Below are 21,436 nucleotides of genomic sequence, written 5' to 3' on the forward strand. Positions count from 1 at the left end.
GACAGCGAGGGCAGGGCCCACCCAGAGCGAAAATTCTGTGGAGAACATGTCCACATTGAGGCCACCCCTCTCCTGCTGAACCCCTGGGAGACCCGGGGAGAGGTCTCAGCCTCAACGAAACAGAGCAGACAGGCCTCCCGGAGAGCAGGCCTCCCAGAGCACCTCCCCCGGGCAGTGGTGACAGGGGAGTGTTAGGAAGCCTTTTATTTTGATCTCACATAAATGATTTCAGGAAACAGAAAGAGGAGAAACACATCCAACTTCTGGTGTGAGATGGGCACCACCTTGATGTGCAAATCAGATCAGGACGTCACCAGAAAGGAAATGACATGCCAGTCTCTCATGAATGTGGATGCAGAAATCCTAAACAAAATATCAGCAAATTGAAAGCAATAAAAGAAAAAGAAAAAAATACCCCACCACCAAGTTGGATGTATTATACTAGGAATAGATTGGTCTTAGAAAATCAATCACATATTTCATCATATTGATACATTAAATTAGAAAAATAATATGATCATCTCTGTAGACTTATAAAAGGCATTTGGTAGAGTTCAGCCTGCACTCAGTTAAAGAAAACAACGACCAACAACTCAACTCTTAGTAAACTGAGAATAGACAGGACCCTCCTTAATCTAACAAAGGGTAGCTGCAGAAGACTGATAAATATTACTCACCGGTGAAATGTAGAAAACTTGCCCGAGAAACAACAAGACAAGGATGTCAGCTAACACTACTTCTACTCAACTCATATTGGGGTCTCAGCCAGTGCAATAAGTACTGGAAATAAATAAAAGTTATAAAGATTATAAAGGAAACATTAGAATCTCATTATTCACAGATGACTGTACACATAGAAAAACCAAGGCAATCTATTACATAAGTTACCAGAATTAATAAATGAGGTTTGCCTTGTTGAATTCAGAGCAGTGGGGACAAAGCTGCACTTATGTTCACTAGGATATGATATATTAAATATATATATATTAATATATATATGTCTGACATTCACTCTATGATATATAGATCTCATATATATTATACCTGATCTATATAAAATATGTAAATATTTTATACAAAATATTTAATATAAATTTTATATAAAATTTATATAAATTTTATATAAAATATAAATATTATTATATTTTTCCTATATTTACCCAAATCTGGAAACAACCTAAATGTCTTGTTTGGAGAAGTGTCTATTTAGGTTCTTTGCCCATTTTTTTTTTTTTTTTTTTACTGGATTGCTTGTCTTCCTTTTGTTAAGTTGTATGAGTTCCATATATATATATTTTATTGATTTTTTACAGAGAGGAGGAGAGAGGGATAGAGAGCTAGAAACTACGATGAGAGAGAAATATCAACCAGCTGCCTCTTGCACACCCACTACTGGGGATGTACCCTCAACCAATGTACATGCCCTTGACTGGAATCGAACCTGGGACCTTTCAGTCCGCAGACCGACGCTCTACCACTGAGCCAAACCGGTTTCGGCAGTTCCTTATATATTTTTAATATTAACCCTTTATCAGATGTATCATTGCCAAATATATTCTCCCATACAGTGGGCTCCATTTTCATTTTGTTGATGGTTTCTTTTGCTGTGCAGAAGCTTTATATTTTGATATAGTCTCATTTGTTTATTTTCTCCTTTGTTTGCTTAGCCCTAGGAGATGTATCTGTAAACATACTGCTATGAGAGATGTCTGAGATTTTGCTGCCTATGGCTTCTTCTAGGATTTTTATGGTTTCCCAACTTACATTTAAGTCTTTTACCCATTTTGAGTTTATTCTTGTGCATGGTAGTCTAGTTTCACCTTTTTTTTTGCATGTAATTGTCCAATTTTCACAACACCATTTATTGAAGAAACTGTCTTGACTCATTGCATGCTCTTGCCTCCTTTGTCAAATATTAATTGAGTCTATTTGTGGTTTTCTGTTCTGTTCCATTGGTCTATATGCCTGTTCTTATGCCAGTACAAGGCTGTTTTGATTACTGTGGCTTTGTAGTATAATTTGAAACCTGGAATTGGAATTCCTCCAACTTTGTTTTTTCTTTCTCAAAATTGCTGTAGCTATTCAAGGTCCTTTTTAAATTTTATGTAAATTTTTGGAGTATTTGTTCTAGCTCGATAAAATATGTTGTTGGTATTTTTTTTAATATATATTTTATTGATTTTTTTATAGAGAGGAAGGAAGAGAGGAATAGAGAGCTAGAAACATCAATGAGAGAGAAACATCGACCAGCTGCCTCCTGCACACCCCCTACCGGGGATGTGCCCGCAACCAATGTACATGCCCTTGACCAGAATCGAACCTGGGACCTTTCAGTCCGCAGACCAATGCTCTATCCACTGAGCCAAACCGGTTTCGGCTGTTGTTGGTATTTTAATAAGGATTACATTGAATCTATAGATTGCCTTGGGTAATATGGACATTTTAATGATGTTGATTTTACCAATCCATAAACACAGTATATTCTTCCATTTGTTCCTATCATCTTCTAACACTTTTTTCAACATCCTGTAGTACAGGTCTTTTGCCACCTTGGTTAAGTTTATCCCTAAGTATTTTAATTTTTTTGTTGCAATGGTAAATGGGATTGTTTGTTTAGTTTCTCTTTCTGAGAATTCATTATTGGTATATAAAAAAGATCAATTTTGGGGTGTTGATTTTGTTTCCTGCTACATTGCCAAATTCATTTATTAAACCTAGTAGTTTTTGGTGAGTCTTTAAGGTTTTCTGTATACAGTATCATGTGTTCTGTGAATAATGAGATTTTTACTTCCTCCTTTCCAATTTGGATGCCTTTTATTTCTTTTCTTGTCTGATTGCTGTGGCTAGGACTTCCATCCAGTACTATGTTGGATATAAGTGGTGAAAGTGGAAATCCCTGTCTTGTTCCAGTTCTTAGGGGAAATGCTTTTAGTTTTTGCCCGTTGAGTATGATGTTGGCTGTAGGTTTGTCATATATGGCCTTAATCATGTTGAGATATGCTCCCTTTATTCCCACTTCGTTGCAAGTTTTTATAAAAAATGGGTATTGGATTTTGTGGAATGCCTTTTCTGTGTCTTTTGATATGATCATGTGATTTTTGTCTTTCAATTTGTTTATGTGCTATATCAAGTTTATTGGTTTGTAAATATTGTACCAGCCTTGCATCCTGGAATGAATCCCACTTGATCATGGTGTATGATTTTTAAAAAAAATATATTGCTGGATCCAATTTGCTAATACTTTGTTGAGGATTTTAGCATCTATGTTCATCAGGGATATTGGTCTGTATTTCTCTTTCTTTGTAGTGTCTTTATCTGGTTTTAGAATTAGGGTTATACTGGCCTCCTAGAAAGAGCTTGGAAGTGTTCCTTTCTCTTGAATTTTTTGGAATCATTTGAGGAGGATAGGCATTAGTTCTTTGATTGTTTGGTAAAACTCTCCTGTGAAGTCATCTGGACCTGGGCTTTTGTTTGTTGGAAGTATTTTTTATTACTGCTTCAATTTCAGTAGTTATCAGCCTTTCTGATTGAGTTTTTGAAAATTGTACTTTTCTAGGAATACACCCATTTCATTCAGGGTGTCCATTTTGTTGGAATAAAGCTGTTCATAATATTTCTTTTTTTACAATTCTTTGTATTTCTGTGGGGTCAGTTGTTATTTCAAGGCTTTTGTTTCTGATTTTATTTATTTGGGTTCTATCTCTTTGTTTCTTGATGAGTCTTGCTAGAGGTTCATCAATCTTATCCTTTCAAAGAACTAGCTCTTGGTTTTATTGACTTTTGTTTTTTGGTATTTCCACTCTGATTTTTATTTATTTTATAATTATGCTGGGTTTTTCTTGTTGTTCTCTTTCCAATTCTTTAAATTGTAGGTTTAAATAATTTATTAAAAGTTTTTCTTGTTTTTTGAGGTAGGCCTGTAGTGCTGTGAACTTCCCTCTCAGGACTGCTTTCACTGTGTTCCATAGATTTGGGGTTATTACATATTAGTTTTCATTTGTTTCCAGGATGTTTTTTTACTTCTTCTTTGATCTCTTTGGTAATCTATTCCTTGTTCAATAGCATGCTATTTAGCTTCCATGTGTTTTTGATTGTTTTTCTTGTAACTGATTTCTAATTTCATGCCATTGTGAACTGAGAGGATGCTTGATATTATTTCAATCTTTTGAACTTGTAGAGATTTAGCTGTGTTCTAATATGTGGTCTATCTTTGAAAATGTCCTATGTGGCTATAAACTCTTTTAGCTATTTGCAAAGCTCCTAATTTCACCTTTAATTTTAGATGATAGCCTTACTGGATAGAGTAGTCTTGGGTTTAGTCCCTGGCTTTTCATTACTTTGTGTACTTCATGCCACTCCCTTCTGGCCTGAGAAATCAGCTGATAGTCTAATGGGAGTTCCCTTATAGGTAACTTTCTCTCTCTTGCAGCCTTTAAGATTCTTTCTTTGTCTTTAACGTTTGCCATTTTAATTATAATGTGTCTTGGTGTGGGTCTTTTGGGTTCATCTTGATTGGGACTCTGTGCTTCTGGACATCTGTGAATTTTTTCTTCCCTAAGTCAGGGAAATTGTCTGTCATTACTTCTTCAAACAGGTTTTCTATTCCTTGCTTAGCTTCTTCTCCTCTTGGCATTCCTATTATGAAGATGTTGTTTTATTTCATGTTGTCCCAAAGCTCGCTTAAACTCTCCTTTTGCTTTTTTATCCTTTTTCCATTTTCTGCTATGAGTGGATGTTTTTTTTTTACCTATTGTCTAATTCAGTGATTTGGTTCTCACCTTCTTCTAGTCTACTGTTGAATCCTTCCAGGGTATTTTTTTATTTCAGTTATGTCATTCCTCATTTCCAATTAATTCTTTTTTATTGTTTCAAAGCTCTCTTTTAATGTTGGTGTAGCTCTCATTAAGAAACTTTTAATTATCTTTAAGTTGCTTGTAGTTCTCACTGAATTGTTTGAGCACCCTTATTATAATTACTCTGAATTCTTTATCTGACAAATTGTTTCCCTCCATTTCATTTAGTTCATTTTCTGGAGATTCCTTCTTTCCTTTCATTTGGGGGTTGTTTCTTTGTCTCCCCATTTTTGCTGTTTCTTTGCTTTTGTTTCTATGCATTAGATCAAACTGCTATGCTGCCCATTTTTTTGAGGGTGGTCTTATGTAGTAGGTGTTTTGTGAGACCCAGTGGTGCAGTCTCTTAGATCTCCTGAGCTGGGTTCTCTAGGAGAGCCCCTTACTCGAGTTACTTAGGTTCTACTGTTGTAGTTGGGACTTGAATGTTATTTTCCCGATTGTGGATGGAGTCTCCTCTCAGGCTAAATGACTATGTGGCTCACCCTTGACCATGTCATGCAAGTGGTGCTGACAGAACAGAATGAAATACAACAACACAAAACATGAAACAGAAGAAACAAAACAAGAACGTGCACAAGACCCCTTAAAGAACCATCAAAAGCAACCACCAGAGAAGAGACAATTATGAAAGAGAAAAGAGAGTAAGAATGATAGGGGATGGGGGGGGGGGAGGGAGAAAAAATATGGGGAGAAAACAAAACAAAACAAACAAACAAAAAGCACAAACAAAAAATAACAAGAAAGAAGAGGGGCGGAATATGTAGATATAGAGCTGAAATAAAGAAAATAAGAATAAAGAATTAGAGGAATAGAGGAAGGAAAATGGTTTAGAATAAAGGAGGGAGAAAATAAATGAAAAGACAGGGGGAAAAAATTGAAAAGAAAAATAGAAGAGAAAGCAGATAGGCCTAAAATAAGAAAAAGAAAAATGTTAAGAAAGCAGGCAAAAAAAAGAAGAGAGAAAGAAAAGTGAGAGAAAAAAAAATTGAGTAGTGAAAAAAAGAAGAAAAGTTGAGTAAGAGAAGGGAAGAGGAAAATTGGATATATGAAGGGGAGAGCAGAGACTAGAATAATAACAAATCAATAAAGCAGATAGATAAAGAAGAAAATTTTAAAATGGAAAAAAAGAAAGAAAAATTGAAAAAAGGAGAAAGGGGGGAAAAAAGGAGGAAAAATAGAAAAGATTTTAAAAAGTGAGTGGCATTCATTTAAGCCGAGTTTAATGCCCCATCGGAGCTTGCTTTGCACCCCACACTGTCTCCCAATTCTAGGTTTTCAGTTAGGTATTTAGATGCTGACCACTATCAGGCACCGTGTTTTGGCTTTCACAACCTGCTTCAAGCTCTAAGTGATCCACTGATCCACCACTTGTGTCTCTCTCCGCAGGCCTTGGCGGCAAGCAGCAGGGGCCAATCTACCCTCTAAAGCAGGTTTGTTAGCCTCGTGGGGCCTAGGGCTGGGTCAGCAAACTTCCCCTGATTCCCCAGACTCCACCTCTGCCTGCCTTTGTCTGCTAGTCAGCTGTCAATCTTAATCACTCAAAAGTTTCTGAAAGGGAGGGAGGTTCTGTTAAGCTTTCAGGGAACATGGTGGGTGTGTTTTCCTGACCCACCGCTTCTCCTCTGCGAGTGGCCCAAAATATTACTCTGCCCTTGGCTGGACAGAGATCCTTGTACGGGGACCAATGGGGTCAGCTGGAAACCTGGAGTTTTTATCAGTCTGGTTCCCAGAATAGTGGGGTGCGTGGACCCTCCTGCAATCCAGTCTCTGAGGGTTCTTTGAGACTGCTCAGACCCGAGGGCTTGGCCTAGGCTTTCATTTTCTCTGGAAAGCTCAGAATGCTGGGTGTGGTATGCAGTGCTCCTGAGGGTGGGACAAGCTGTATCAGCTGCCTTGAGGCTACTAGAGCAGCTAGCTTCTTTCAGGAAAAGTGGCCGTTTTGGTTTCTATGTGTATGAACGGCTAAATGCTGGGCTCCTGGCTATGTCTCCCTGCCCTGCTTCCCACCCTATCCTCTCCTCAGGTACCTCAAGTCCGTGCCTCCCTCCCTGAACCAAAGCCTCGGGTGAGTAGTTGCAAATGAAAGCTCCTGTGCTCTGGGTTTAGAAAAAAAAAAAAATTTTTTTTTTAAACCCCCAAACTGCGCTCTCTCTCCAACAGGCTCCAGACTCTGCCTTGGCCAGCCGCCCTGCTGGGTGTTCTGTGGGCTGCGGGTCTCTGCTCTGGTGCTCTGGCTGTGGAGCCCGGCCCGGCTCTCCCTCCTCTCAGCCTGCGGGTCTGCTGCCTCTGAGACCTGGGTCAGCTCCTCTCCAGACCTTGCCCTTCCTTCTGGTCTCCAGGAGCTTCCTTTCCTTCCTCCTCAGTCGGTAATTCCAGGTAAATGTTTTCCAACTTATTTGTAGTATTTTCAGTTTGGCCCTGGGATGGGGTATACAACAGGCCTGCTGATTCGGCTGCCATTTTTCTCCGAAAAATATTTACTTAAAAAAAGAAAAGAAACGTAGGCTACATGAAACAAAATGGACAAATCTATAAACCTAAAGTTGAATGAATGAAAAACAAAACATGAAAATTGTGGTTACCGTATAATGCTATTTATATCAAGTTCAAAAGGAAGCAAAATTAAACTACATTTTATAGGGATGCCTGCAAGGGTGGTGAAGAAAAAGCAAGGGTGTAATTACCATACAGATGGGAGAACGGTGTCTTCGGTGGGAATGACGGCTTTGTAGCCAGGAGGAGCCTTCTGGGAGGTAAATGATGTTCAATTTCTGGTCTTGGTTTATAGTGACTTGGCTCTCTAACCATTTGTTATGTGTTACCTGTAACATTTATGAACATTTACTTATATTTTGCTATAGAAATCTTTATTTTTTTAAATATATATTTTATTGATTTTTTTACAGATAGGAAGGGAGAAGGAGAGGGATAGAGAGTTAGAAACATCGATCAGCTGCCTCCTGCACACTCCTTACTAGGGATGTGCCCGCAACCAAGATACATGCCCTTGACCGGAATCGAACCTGGGACCTTTCAGTCCGCAGGCCGACACTCTATTCACTGAGCCAAATCGATTAGGGCGAAATCTTTTTTTTTTTTTTAAATATATTTTATTTATTTTTTACAGAGAGGAAGGGAGAAAGATAGAGAGCCAGAAACATCGATGAGAGAAATCATCGACCAGCTGCCTCCTGCACACCCCCCATCGGGGACATGCCCGCAACCAAGGTACATGCCCCCAACCGGAATCGAACCCAGGACCCTTCAGTCCGCAGACCAGCGCTCCACCACTGAGCCAAACCGGCCTTGGCTGCAATAGAAATCTATAAAAATTAATATAATTAGACTTCCCAAGGAAATAAATTTTCTGACATGGTTGAGAATTAATTAGCTTTCTACTTATTTGTTAAATGACAAACAGTTATGTATGTTAATGTATGTCATCTTTTTATTTATTTATTTATTTATTTAAAAATATATTTTATTGATTTTTTACAGAGAGGAAGGGAGAGGGATAGAGAGCTAGAAACATCGATGAGAGAGATACATTGACCAGCTGCCTCCTGCACACCCCCCACTGGGATGTGCCCGCAACCAATGTACATGCCCTTGACCAGAATCGAGCCCCAGGACCCCTGAGTCCACAGACCGACGCTCTATCCACTGAGCCAAACGCTCTATCGGCGTAGGTCATCTTTTTTTTTTTTTTTTTTTTTTTAAATCTTTTTATTGAGTTCAGAGATGAAGGGAGAGGGAGAGAGAGATAGGAACATCAATGATGAGAGAGAATCATTGATCAGCTGCTTCCTGCACGCCCCACACTGGGGATCAAGCTTGTAACCCAAGGGATGTGTCCTGATGGGAACTGAATGGTGACCTCCCGGCTCATAGATTGATGTTCAACCACTGAGCAGCACTGGCTTGGCTGTATGTTATCTTTCACAATAAAAATATATAATTGTATAATTAGACTAGCAATGAAAAACAGCAATCACCAGACCATCTTACTTCCTAGAGACAGATTTTCTGTTTGCTCTGCATTTAGCCATTCATACATGTCCAAATCAAGATGGTCATTTTTCCTGTTTTTGTATGTGTGTACCTCACTATTTCTAAATAAGCTTAAGGTGCTGTGTCTTTATTTTTCACTTTCATATATTATGAACTACTAAAGGCCCAGTGCAAGAAATTCATGCAGGGGGGGAGGTGGAGGGAGGAGAGAGGCTGTCCCTCAGCCCAACCTGCACCCTCTCCAATCTGGGACCCCTCAAGGGATGTCCGACTGCCTGTTTAGGCTGATCCCAATGGTAACGGGCCTAAACGGGCAGTTGGACATCCCTCTGACAATCTAGGACTGCTGGCTCCCAACTGCTCGCCTGCCTTCCTGATTGCCCCTAACCACTTCTGCCTTCCAGCCTGATCAACCTTTAACCACTCCCCTGCCAACCTGATTGCCCCCAACTGCCCTCCCTTGCAGGCCTGGTCTCTCCCAACTGCTCCTGCTGTCTATCTTGTGGTGGCCATCTTGGTCCATTGGGGGCAGCCATCTTTGACCACATGGGGACAGCCATCTTGTATGTTTGAGTGATGGTCAATTTGCATATTACTCTTTTATTATATAGGATTATGGACTGTCTAAATCCATAAGAGGGGATAAGGCTTTCTTATCTACCTTGTTTTCTCCACGCTCACACGCACTATTTTCCTATTCTCTTCCTCCCTAACTATATTGCTTTTCGCTTGTGTTGATTTAAAACATTATTTGGCATCAACATTATTATGACTATGTAAATATTATTTATAACCAAAATAATTCAACCTAAACTCCTATCAATGTGTTCTATTAGCTTTCCTTTGTTTTTCTTTTTTCCCTAGAGATATCCCTCCAGAATACCTCATTCTTTCTCCCCAGTTTGGGCCAGAGTTTACATTAGCATGCTTATAAAATATTTTTCAAAGACTTCTACCAGCCATGACTCAGTTAAGTGATACCAGATTTGCTGTCCACTGAAAAAAACTACAAAATTGGACAATATATGAAACAACCCTTTTCAGGCATTGAAAAATGAGCATCACAGAAGAGAATCTCATGAGCCCAGTGTTGCCCCATCATTGTTCTGGCTTTCAGCCTGGAGGTGCTCTTTCTGCTCTGAGCAGGAAGAGACTGAAGTTCAGGCTTTTGAAGAGGTTGGGATTTGTTGTCAGGGTGTCTGAGAAGGGGGAGTTGCCCGGAGAGCAGTACCAAGAAGTCTGCATTCTACTCGCTGTGGGGCTTTGGCTAAGACCATGCTGCACGGGGGGGAAAGGTGAAACTCCATAACTGAATAGAGATCACCTGCTGAAGTCTGAAAGCCCAATGCTGACACCATGCAGTGCCAGGTGACATTGGGGTTCTAGCCTAGGCAGCAGAGAGGCCTCACTGAAAAATTTGGAATGTAATAGAGATTCCAGAAAGGCCGAACCTAAGAGGAAAGTCAACACTCCACAGTAAGAGACATAGCCTAAAAACGAGGTCCAAACAAAAATAGACCCATTCCAATACAGAATAAAACCAAGGCTGACAAGACCAAAAGTAATTGCCAATAGTTTCCATTTCTGAACAAGTTCAACACTTGTGTATGAGGAAGGTGTGATTTTCTCTTTCTACCACATGCCATTCACAGTGTTCAGCATATAATAAAACAATCACTAGATATGAAAAGAAATGGGAAAACGTGAGTCATAGTCAATAGAAAAACACAGTTTTTGAAAACTGGTTCCTGGTTACCAAGATGTTGGGATTAATAAGCAATAACTCTCAAGCGACTATTAGAATTATACATGTTTATAAATGAGCAAATGAGGACCCTCAACAGAAAAAAAAATCATTTATAAAAAACAAAAACAAACTCTCTCCCCCCAATCCCGTTGCCTCCCCTCCATCCTGCTCCCACCTTTTCCCTAGCACTTTGCCACATTGTCTGGTCATGCATTATGCATATCCTATATAATAAAAGCCCAGTGATCAAAATAGCAGAACGACCAGGATAACCAGAGACCAGAACGACTGTGGCCCCTCGCCCCTGCTGGTCCCACCCTTTAGCAGGGCCCCCCACCCTGACCCGGGGCCCCCATCAGGGCAGGCCAGCTAGTCCCCACCTGTGCACTGGGCCTCTATCCTATATAATCCTATATAATGAAGAGGTAATATGCAAATTGACCATCACTCCAACACACAAGATGGTCGTCCCCATGTGGACACAAGATGGATGCCAGCAGGGGAGGGCAGTTGTGGGTGATCAGGCCCGCAGGGGAGGGCAGTTAAGGACAACAAGACCTGCAGGGGAGGGCAGTTAGGGGTGACCAAGCTGGCAGGGAAGGGCAGTTAGGGGCTATCAGGCTGGCAGGGGAGCAGTTAGGTGTCAGAAGTGGTTAGGGGCAATCAGGAAGGCATGCAGGTGAGCAGTTGGGAGCCAGCAGTCCTAGATTGTCAGAGGGATGTCCAACTGTACATTTAGGTCATTCTTTGAGGAGTTCCAGATTGGAGAGGGTGGGCTGAGGGACACACCCACATGCACGAAATTCGTGCACTGGATGTCTAGTCCTTTATAATAAAAAGGTAATATGCAAATTGACCCTAACAACAGAATGACCAGAACTGCCACTCGACCAGTCACTATGAGGTGCATTGACCACCTCCCGGTCACTTTCCCTGACCCTTTCCCAAGCCCAATGGGTTGGGGGAACCAGGGTTGGGTGGCAGGGGACACAGTGGCACCAGGCCAAGGCCCCTGATCCCCCAGTTACCCCACACACAGAGGGCAACCTGCAGCAGGGGTGGTGCCAGCCAGGGAACAGGAACAACCAAACTCTTGATCCCTTCCCTCAGCCATCAGGCTCCGATTGCCTGATGGCAAACGGGGAACTGGGGTAGGTGGCAGTGGGGGGTGGGGTCGGCTGTGGACAGCCAGGGAAGATGGTCCTGATCACAAACAAGGCCTAGGGACTGTACCATGCACGAATTTAGTGTGCATATAAGTTCATTGGTTAATCTCTTCCTGCTTCCCCAACCCCTTCCCTCTGAAATATGTCAGTTTGTCACATGCTTCAAGGTCTATGGATATATTTTGTTTGTTTATTTTGTTCATTAGATTCCACATATAAGTGAGATCATGTGATATTTGTCTTTCTCTGACTGGCTTATTTCACTTAGCATAATGCTCTCCAGGTCCCTTCATGCTGCCTCAAAGGGTAAGAGATCCTTCTTTTTTACAGCTGCACAGTATTCCATTGTGTACATGTAATACTGTAACAGTTTTGGTTGTTTTTATCCATTCATTTACTGATGGGCACTTGGGCTATTTCTAGGTCTTCACTTTGCACAATTGCTTTGTGAAAACTACATGAAAATTCTTCTTGAGCCCACACAAAGCAAGCAAAGTAATTCTCTTTCTAAATTCTCACCTGAGGAGGACATGCTTATTGATTTGAGAGAGAGGAAGGAAAGAAGGGCTGGGGAGAGAGAGAGAGAGAGAGAGAGAGAGAGAGAGAGAGAGAGAGAGAGAGAGAGAGAGATAAGACAGAAACATTGATCATTTTCCTTCTGTAGGGACCTGACCAGGAATTGAACCCACAACCTTTCGGTGTATAGGATGATGCTCCAACCAATTGAGTCACATGGCCAGGGCACAATTAAAGTAATTTTGAACAATTATTTGGCTTATTAAAAGATGAAAATAGAAAACAAAAAATAATATTCGTGTACAAAATAAACCCAAACACTCAATCACCTAAGCCCTGACATGGTAGGTTCCTGACTTTCTATGATCTTCCATACAAACCAGCTTCATGGTGGCTTCCTGGTGGATGTGAGCGCCTATGGCCACATGAGGGCTGAGCCACGTTTTTGCTCCGCTGGCAACCAGAGCCCAGCGGGAGCCCTTTACAGGCGGTGCTCCAACCCTTAGCGGCTAGCGTCGGTGCTAACGGACCACAGTGACCCACTTTCCTCTCGGGATCGACGGGTGGCCCCCCGTGGCAGGTCAACAACTGAGCAACCCAGCGTTACAAAGGTTGGCTGTGCCCCATCCATCTGCGGACTGTGGAGTGCTTCTTCCCTCCTCCTCCGATGTGTTCACTCCCTACAGGTTCTTTTGTATAAGAGCCTGGCCTCAGTGAAGCACGGACCCTGAACCCTCACCTGGGAGCCCACCTTAGCTCTCCTCAGTCCATGTGCAGGACCACGAGCATGGTCGGAAGTTGAGGCGCCAGAAATGACTACGGAAAGGCTTCCACCGCAACCAGGATGTGGATGTCCCCGATGGGCCATCCTCGCCTGTTCCTGCCCAGTCCCATTCTCAAAGCATTAACTCTAGCTCCTGATTCTTGAGGGTGATGGCTGGGCAGCCAAGGCCCTGGAGCCCCTGGATCTCTCTGAGACCAGTATGGTCAGCTTCGGACAGTGCAAACTTCACAACCTTTGTTTTTATTTACTTTCATCCAGTGTGGGTGAGCTAGGACAGATGGACTCGAAATCGCTGCTTTTAATTATCTTCACAATAATGAGATTCTGCATTTTACACAATTAAATTTTTTAGACTGGTGGAGTTTTACTTGGCATAGCAGAAGCCATTTAGGAATGCACTTGACTCCGTGTGTGTGTGTGTGTGTGTGTGTGTGTGTGTGTGTTTCCTCTATTTTGAAGAGATGAGTCTAGTTTAAAAGTTTTCTTTAATGATTCTGTTCCACTCTTTGGATTTTGGATGGTGAAATTTTAGTCCTCAACCACTCCTTTCTCTTCTGCTTCAAAAACTCCTGATTTAAACGCTCAATAAAGTCTTGTATCTTAAAACACTTTGTAAAACTTGAAGAAGAAAAAAAGCGTATGTATCATTTGTCTCAGCCACTTAATTGATATGAGTTCTGGGAATGACAATTCATTTTAACATTAGCTTAATTATGCCAGACATTAGTCAATCATAATTGGCAAAGGAAATATATCATAAAAATGTGATGCAGCCTAAGACCAAACAGGATTAATTGTTGGATGAGAATTTGTTCTGTGCTAATAAAAGTTCACAAAAACTATCATAAATAATTACATTATTGGTAATTGCATTTGGACTTATAATAACATTTACAAGAAAATACCTAGGCTGTTTGTCCAGGACAAACCCACACACTGTGTTTCCATCGAGACGTCTTTGCCTCATAGCACTGCCAGGAGAGGTGTGGGCACTGTATTAGCTAACATGCTGTGGGACTCCTTCCTGCTTCTCTTTTGCTGATAGACAGGTCTTGGTTAGCTAAATAGGTCGGAAAGTTCTTTACTTCCAGAGGATAGTAACGTAGCAGCAAGGCAGATGCACACATGTTCACTGGACGTGGTCACGTTCACACTCATTCTATACTAATGCTAAAAACGTTACAGAAACGTTAACTATCTCCTGCACACACAGAGCAGTTTCAGTCAAAGGTTCAAGCTGCTATCTAAGTTATAAGTAACTGAACCCAAACTTTCTGTGTCAGATTATTCACTTTTAAACGTGCTTTAAAACCAGCACTCTACCCAACCTGCATTCCTGATAATCTGGGGAGACCAAAATGAAACATAACCAAAAGCATAAATTGCCAGGCATAGTTCTGTAGGGAGACTGCAGCTTATGAAGATGGTGTCAGGCCCTGGGCGCTGGTTCAGTTGGTTGGAGTGTTGTCCCATGCACCAAAAGGTTGCAGGTTCAATTCCCGGTCAGGGCACTTACTTAGGTTTTGGGTTTGATCCCCAGTTGGATCTTGTAGGAGAAGGCAACCAAAAGATGTTTCTCTCTCCCTTCCTCTCTTTTTAGAAAGGATAAAAATATATCCTTGGGTGAGAATTAAAAAAGAAAATAGAAGACAGTGTCATAATAGGGTTGTATGCACCTTTCCCTCCAGGACTTAGGATATAAGAACTTAACTCCCACTACAGAATTTTACAACAACTCTTCCTGGTGACTTTGGAAAAGCTTAAAAAAAAAATTCACAAAACTGGAATGCACGGGAGAGATCACAGCATGAATAAATTCTGCATAAATCTGATGGGGAGTGAAATAATCAACTCTTCACAGCAGTGAGGCTCCGGAAGTGAAGGTGTGCCTGGGAGATACTATCTGAGGGCGAGGGCGCTCAGCTGAGGAGCGTCGTGTTTCCCTCCCCTGGGCTCATGAATGAATCAGCCGGGCGACAAGGATGCCTTCAGAGTCCACTGGTTGAATCCGGTCCTTTACTACTCTCTTCCGTCCTAACCAGGTTTCTGAAATCTAGGGCCCAGTTAATGTGAGTTACTAAGTTTCACTCAGAACTGGCTTGGAATTCAGTGAAACAGGAAAGATAGAGGTGAGATCCCGTAGGTAGGTACTTAATGGTGACAGGTTACCCAGAGCAGACAGTAAAGCAAGATACAGACCGAGGTCCCCAATCCTAATTTGCATGATGATTGGTTGATTAATTAGCTTTAGGTAGCTGCCCCTCTGTGGAACTCAAAACAATTGATTTCAGAGCTTGTCTGGGTGAAAGGATAGAGGGCCAGAGTTAGCTTTCAAGGTCTCATGTTGGCATTTCTCCCATCCACTGGCCTCGGGCCGGCCACCCCGTGGTGGGCCAGGATCCTCACGGGGTGGCCTTTGTCTGCTGGACACCTGCATGTTTGTACTGTGTCTCAGGCCCTCTGGGTTTTGTTATGCAAAGCTGGCTTATCTGACAGATTAAACTGTGCTCCAGTGTTAACAAATGCAAAGGATGTGTGACCCCCTCCCAAGCAGCCGCCCTGAGATTCTACTGCAGCTTTCTGAAGAACACTGACCACACTTCACAGATGTAACTGTGGCCCTAGACGGTTTGCTCAATGGATAGAGCATCGGCCTGTGGACCAATGGGTCCCCAGTTAGATTGCGGTCAAGGGCACGTACTTTGGTTGCAGCCTGGGCCCTGGTCCATGCTCATGCAGGAGACAACCAATCGATGTGTTTCTCTCACATCTATATTTCTCTCTGACTTACCCTCTCTCTTCCACTTTCCCTAAAAAGCTATGGAAAAATATCATCATATGAGGATTAAAAAAAGAAGAAGAAGAAAAAGATGTAATTGCGATGATGGAGTGTCTAAGGCAGTGGTCGGCAAACCGAGGCTCTAGAGCCACACTCGACTCTGGCCTCTTGATGTGGCTCTTCCACAAAATACCACGTGCAGGCACATACGTACAGGCAATTGAAACTTCCTGGCCCATGTGCAGGAGTTTGTTTTCGGCTCTCAAAAGAAATTTCAATCATTGTACTGTTGGTATTTGGCTCTGTTGACGAATGAGTTTGCCGAACACTGGTCTAGGGCTTTGGTGAGATTTTGAGTCAAATAGCCCTTAGCACCCATTGACTCCATGCAGCCGCCCTGAGATTCTACTGCAGCTTTCTGAAGAACACTGACCACACTTCACAGATGTAACTGTGGCCCTAGACGGTTTGCTCAATGGATAGAGCATCGGCCTGTGGACCAATGGGTCCCCAGTTAGATTGCGGTCAAGGGCACGTACTTTGGTTGCAGCCTGGGCCCTGGTCCATGCTCATGCAGGAGACAACCAATCGATGTGTTTCTCTCACATCTATATTTCTCTCTGACTTACCCTCTCTCTTCCACTTTCCCTAAAAAGCTATGGAAAAATATCATCATATGAGGATTAAAAAAAGAAGAAGAAGAAAAAGATGTAATTGCGATGATGGAGTGTCTAAGGCAGTGGTCGGCAAACCGAGGCTCTAGAGCCACACTCGACTCTGGCCTCTTGATGTGGCTCTTCCACAAAATACCACGTGCAGGCACATACGTACAGGCAATTGAAACTTCCTGGCCCATGTGCAGGAGTTTGTTTTCGGCTCTCAAAAGAAATTTCAATCATTGTACTGTTGGTATTTGGCTCTGTTGACGAATGAGTTTGCCGAACACTGGTCTAGGGCTTTGGTGAGATTTTGAGTCAAATAGCCCTTAGCACCCATTGACTCCATTCTAATAAACTTCTCCTGGGTATTATGCCCAACCTAGTCACACATTAGAACTAGGTTTTTATACAAATAGACACACACGACTATAAGTCAGGGATTTCACTAAGCCCTACGTTCCTTGAGGCTGCCGGACTGCAGCAGAAGAGAGGAGAGCAATGGTCTTACTCTTGTTCCAGTGCTGGACTGCACTTTGAGAAACAAGACACTGTTTACAAGAATAGGTCCCTCAACACTGCGGAAGAATTGTAGATAAACCAGCTGCCACATGAGATGCACCGATGACTTACGAATCTGGGTACACCAGGCAGCAAAGAGGTGTGTGATCCCAGAGGTGGGAGAGCATCTTTCCAACCAGATCAGGAAGGAAGGCTTCATGGGAGAAGCAGCATTTGAGCTGAAACTTGAAGGTGTAACATTTGGCATGTGGCCATGACTCAGGCTGGGGAATAAGGGAGACAGGATGACAAGAAGAAGGAACATGTCCACCAACAACAGACACAAGAAGTGGCGGACTCTCCACGGAAAACCCAGAATTCTTGAGAACGCAGGTGCATGGCAGGGGGCCGCAAAATGGAAAGTAGAGAGGAAAGCTCTGTGCCAGGGCCCCTAAAGCCTTCGGGGTCAAAGCAAGGAGTCTTCGGGTTTGTAGGCAGCGGACCACTGTATAATGCAGAGCCCGACTGTCCCCTACCCAAAGCGGCACGTGATCTGGCAGCCATTCAGGAAAGATTACAAGGACAAAGACTTAGGGGTGGGTGGGGTGGGGTGGGGAATGGGGGTGTGTGTTCTGAAGATCTGAATTAGGCAGTGGCCATGGGCAGAGGGGAGGAGAGAGACTATCAGAGAACAGTTGTAGGTAGAAGTTATTGAAGCTTGCTGAAACCGGTTTGGCTCAGTGGATAGAGCGTTGGCCTGCGAACTCAAGAGTCCTGGGTTCGATTCCAGTCAAGGGCATGTACCTTGGTTATGGGAACATCCCCGGTAGGGGGTGTGCAAGAGGCGGCCGATTGATGTTTCTCTCTCATTGATGTTTCTGATTTTCTATCCCTCTCCCTTCCTCTCTGTAAAAAAACAATAAAATATATTGTATACATGCATAGAAGTACAACCAATGGACACAAAACTCTGGGGAGGGAGGGGGGCAATGTTAAAATATGTACACAGATAATAATTTAATAATTAAAAAAAAGAAGTTACTGAAGCTTGATAACAAGCATGGATCAAACATGGGTAACAAGGAGTAAGAGAGAATGAGCAGAGCCTGGTGATTGGTGGGTATGAAGATTCTGATTTCTGATTTGGACATGTTTTGAGGACATGGCAGACTTTCCAGATAAAGACATCCATCAGGCCATTGGAAATTCCACGTGTGCACTATCCAATCTACACTCTGCAGTTACCCAAAGACCTGTTAAAATGAACCGGCAGCTCAGAATCTCAGCCCGCTATCGATGTGCTCTTTAATGCAAAATAGTAGTCTTCTTTGGAACCAACCTCAGAAATAGCATCTTCTATAGATGATTGAGGCCCATCTGTGCATTGAAAAGGGAATGTGTTTTCATTCTGGCATCATCCCGCCCCACAGCGGCTTGATCTGCTTGCTGAGTGGAGGGTGCAGTCCCATTTTGCTGTAAGGAACCCCGCACTTTGCTCTGCAGACTGGGGTTTTGAATCCTGGTTCTGCTGCATTTTATTTCTCTAAGGCTTTTCCACTGTAGCACGAGGGGCTGGACTAGAGCCCCTCGAAGGCTCTCTTTACCAGCGGCCTGTTTATCGTGAAAAGGAGAGAGACAGTGGTGGGGCCAGCAGCGCTCATTGAGTCCATGTTCACCTTTTTCAAGCTTGTCACTGTCAGTTGCCCACTCCGCTCACATGTCCCCACCGAAAAGTCAGATTGGTATGAGAAATGCCCACAACTCTCTTAAGTTGTCACAACGGTCAAGTCACTGGGAAGAAGGCTTAGTCTTTGTCTTCCAGGAGCTTACACTGAGGCTGATAAAAAATGTCCAGGCAGGACAGGGCAGTAAGCAGTGGGAACACAGCAGGCAGGAGAAGAACGTTTTCCGGAGTTGACTCTAGGGGTGGATGTAAGGGGTGCGGGCAGGTGGGCACCCTGGATGAGGGCGCACCCTGAAAGAAAGTGAGAAAGACCTCCAGGAGGTCTTTGGAAGCTCACGGGAGATGCAGTGGGACTGCAGGTGGATGCCAGAAAGAAACACCGATTGGTTGCCTCCCTGTACGCCACTAACTGGGGATCGAACCCGCAGGATGACACTCCAGTCAGCTGAGCCACCCGCCGGGCACAAATGCCTACTTTTGAAAGGGGAAAGAATGCCCGGAGCTTCTGGACGCTGCAGGGTCCAGTAACCGGTGCAGTGGCTTACGCGGGAAGAGTGGTTACAGGAATGAAAATGAAGTCAGATGCCCAAGACTTTGTCCAGAGAGGAAGACTGAGGAAGACAAAAGTCTCCGAGGACTCTCTGGCCGGGAGAATTAGGACACTGGTGCAGATGGTTAAAAGGAGGCGCTGGCTATAGCGGTGTCTGGGCATCTCAGTGAGGTGATTCAGCTGGGCAGCTGGGGGCATGAGATTGCCTGCCCCAAATGATCACACCCAGAGGCACAGATATGGTAATCGGAGGGAGGACGCACAGGAATGGAAGAGAAAAGGGATGGAATCCAGGGCAGTGATGGAGGAGCCCAGGGAAGAGGACCTGCTGAGGACGACAGGAGCCCCCAGCCGGCAAAAGGTGGGTGCTGGCTGTGCCATTGGGTTGACTGTGCCTTTGGACTGTGCCTTTCAGGTTGACCTGGATGTGGACAGTAGACTTCTCTCTCCTCCAGCCTCCTTTTCGCAGGTGGGGAACAAGGCCCGGCAGATGCTCTGATGAACCAAGAGCATAGGCCGGCGGGCTCTAGGAACTTTCTGCTGGCTACTCGCTTCATGGCCCACACTGTTACGTCCAACCCCCGCAAACAAACTATTCATACAAAAAAAAAAAAAAAAAAAAAAAAATTCAGCCCATGGAGACCCAGAATACTTGGAAGTTTCAACCTGGGAGGCTGGAGGGGACGCAGCAGGTATTTTTTGCCTTCAGCCAGAGGGAAGCCAGGTCCTGGGCGGGGCGGGGAGGGCCCGCGGGACCCGCGCGTGTGCTCCGGGAGCGCGCGCTGAGCTGGCCCGCCCATCCCCGCCCTGGTGCGCGTCCCCATCCCGGTGCGCGCCCCCGCACCGCACACCACCCGCACGTCCCCGCTCCCACATCCCCCGGCGCCCTCCGCAAGCCCCCGCCCGCAGCCTCCGTCCTGATTGCGCGCCCCCGGCCCCGCGCTCCCGCCCTCCCGGTACCCCGCCTCCGGGGCGCGCCCCAGCGCGTAGCCCCCGCCCTGTTTGCGCCCTTGTGCCACGGCGGCGCGCACCGGGGAGCACCGGGCGGCGGAGCAGCCGAGCCGCTGCGGGACCGCGCCGGGCCGGGGGCGCGCGCGGGGGCCGCGGGGGCGCGGGCGCGAGGCCGCCCCGCGGGGCCGCGCGGAGGAGGCGCCGGAGGAGGAGCGCTGCCCGCCGGTGCCGCCGCCGCCGCGCTGTGCGGGTCCGGGATCGCTGGAGCGGCCGAGCCGCGGCCTGAGACAAAGAGGCGGGCGCGGCGCGATGGCGGACCGCAGCCTGGAGGGCATGGCGCTGCCGCTGGAGGTGCGGGCGCGGCTGGCGGAGCTGGAGCTGGAGCTGTCGGAAGGTAACAGGCCCGGCCGGGCCGCGCCGCGCCGCCGCCCGGAGGCCGCTGCGGGGCGGGCGGGGAGGCGGGCGGGCGCGTGGTCTCGGGGCGCTGGGTCCCCGCGGTGCGGGTCGCGGCCCCCACCCGGGCCGCTGCGTGTGGCCGCGGGGCTGGCGCTGCGGCGGGGCCCGGGGCGCGGGCTGGAGGGCCGGCCTGGCGGCCCGTGTCCTTGTGCGCGTCCGCGCGCTGCCCCCGCGGCCCAGGCTGGGGACGCCTCGCGCCGCCCGGCCTGCGGTGGGTGCCCCGGCCTGGTTCTGATGCGAAACTTGCCGCTGGACTTGGGGGTTTGAACCCCGAGATGTGCCAGCCATCCATCCCGGTTTTACTACGGCCCGGCCCGGGGAAGGCTGTGCTACTATTGTTCCTGTGTGTGTGTTGTGATGCGAAAAGGGTGGGAGACTCGCTAACCTCCTACCTCTCAGGCCAGGTTCCCCGCCCGGCGCGGCGCGCCTCCCTCGGGTTTGGAATCGGTGACAGATCCGCTGCCGTGATTTCACGGGGTGTTATGGACGGCTTCGTATGTGCTCTTAATGACGGGATCATGTGCTCAACTGTCATAAGTTTAGATCGGGCTTTGCTATGCCTTAAAAAAAAAAAAAGCCACTGAAGTTCCAGAATGATCATGTTTAAATATCTGTTGGGTATTCACCCTGGGAAGGCCACTAACGTGCCGGGGTGGGGTGGGGAGGGGCCGGCTGTCTCGGATTTATATTTGGAGCAGTGCAGCGTGGTGAACTTTGTGTGTGTGTGTGTGTGTGTGTGTGTGTGTAACGGTTTTGTGAGGGCCGGCAGCCAGAAAGTAAAT

The 21,436-nt window shown here is 45.2% G+C and overlaps 1 protein-coding gene and 1 long non-coding RNA gene across 3 annotated transcripts in view; one reads left to right on the forward strand and one right to left on the reverse strand.

The window, feature by feature from the left end:
* Positions 1–10: 10 nt before the first annotated feature.
* Positions 11–21,256, reverse strand: LOC311617058. The gene is made up of 3 exons (XR_014794043.1): positions 21,047–21,256; positions 678–780; positions 11–363 (listed from the first exon to the last, which is right to left on the reverse strand). It is a non-coding gene; the product is annotated as an uncharacterized lncRNA (long non-coding RNA).
* The window catches only part of DIP2C (disco interacting protein 2 homolog C), a 377,912-nt gene continuing 376,827 nt past the window's right edge, over positions 20,352–21,436 (forward strand). For both annotated transcript variants that reach the window (XM_084872178.1, XM_084872177.1), the window contains exon 1: positions 20,352–20,592. In XM_084872178.1, coding sequence (XP_084728304.1) covers positions 20,508–20,592 — 85 coding nt within the window. In that variant the 5' untranslated portion in view covers positions 20,352–20,507. The remainder of the gene's footprint in view (positions 20,593–21,436) is intronic.

Source organism: Pipistrellus hanaki (genome assembly GCF_964339955.1).
Source record: "Pipistrellus hanaki genome assembly, chromosome: 1".
In the NCBI taxonomy this organism is placed as follows: Eukaryota; Metazoa; Chordata; class Mammalia; order Chiroptera; family Vespertilionidae; genus Pipistrellus; species Pipistrellus hanaki.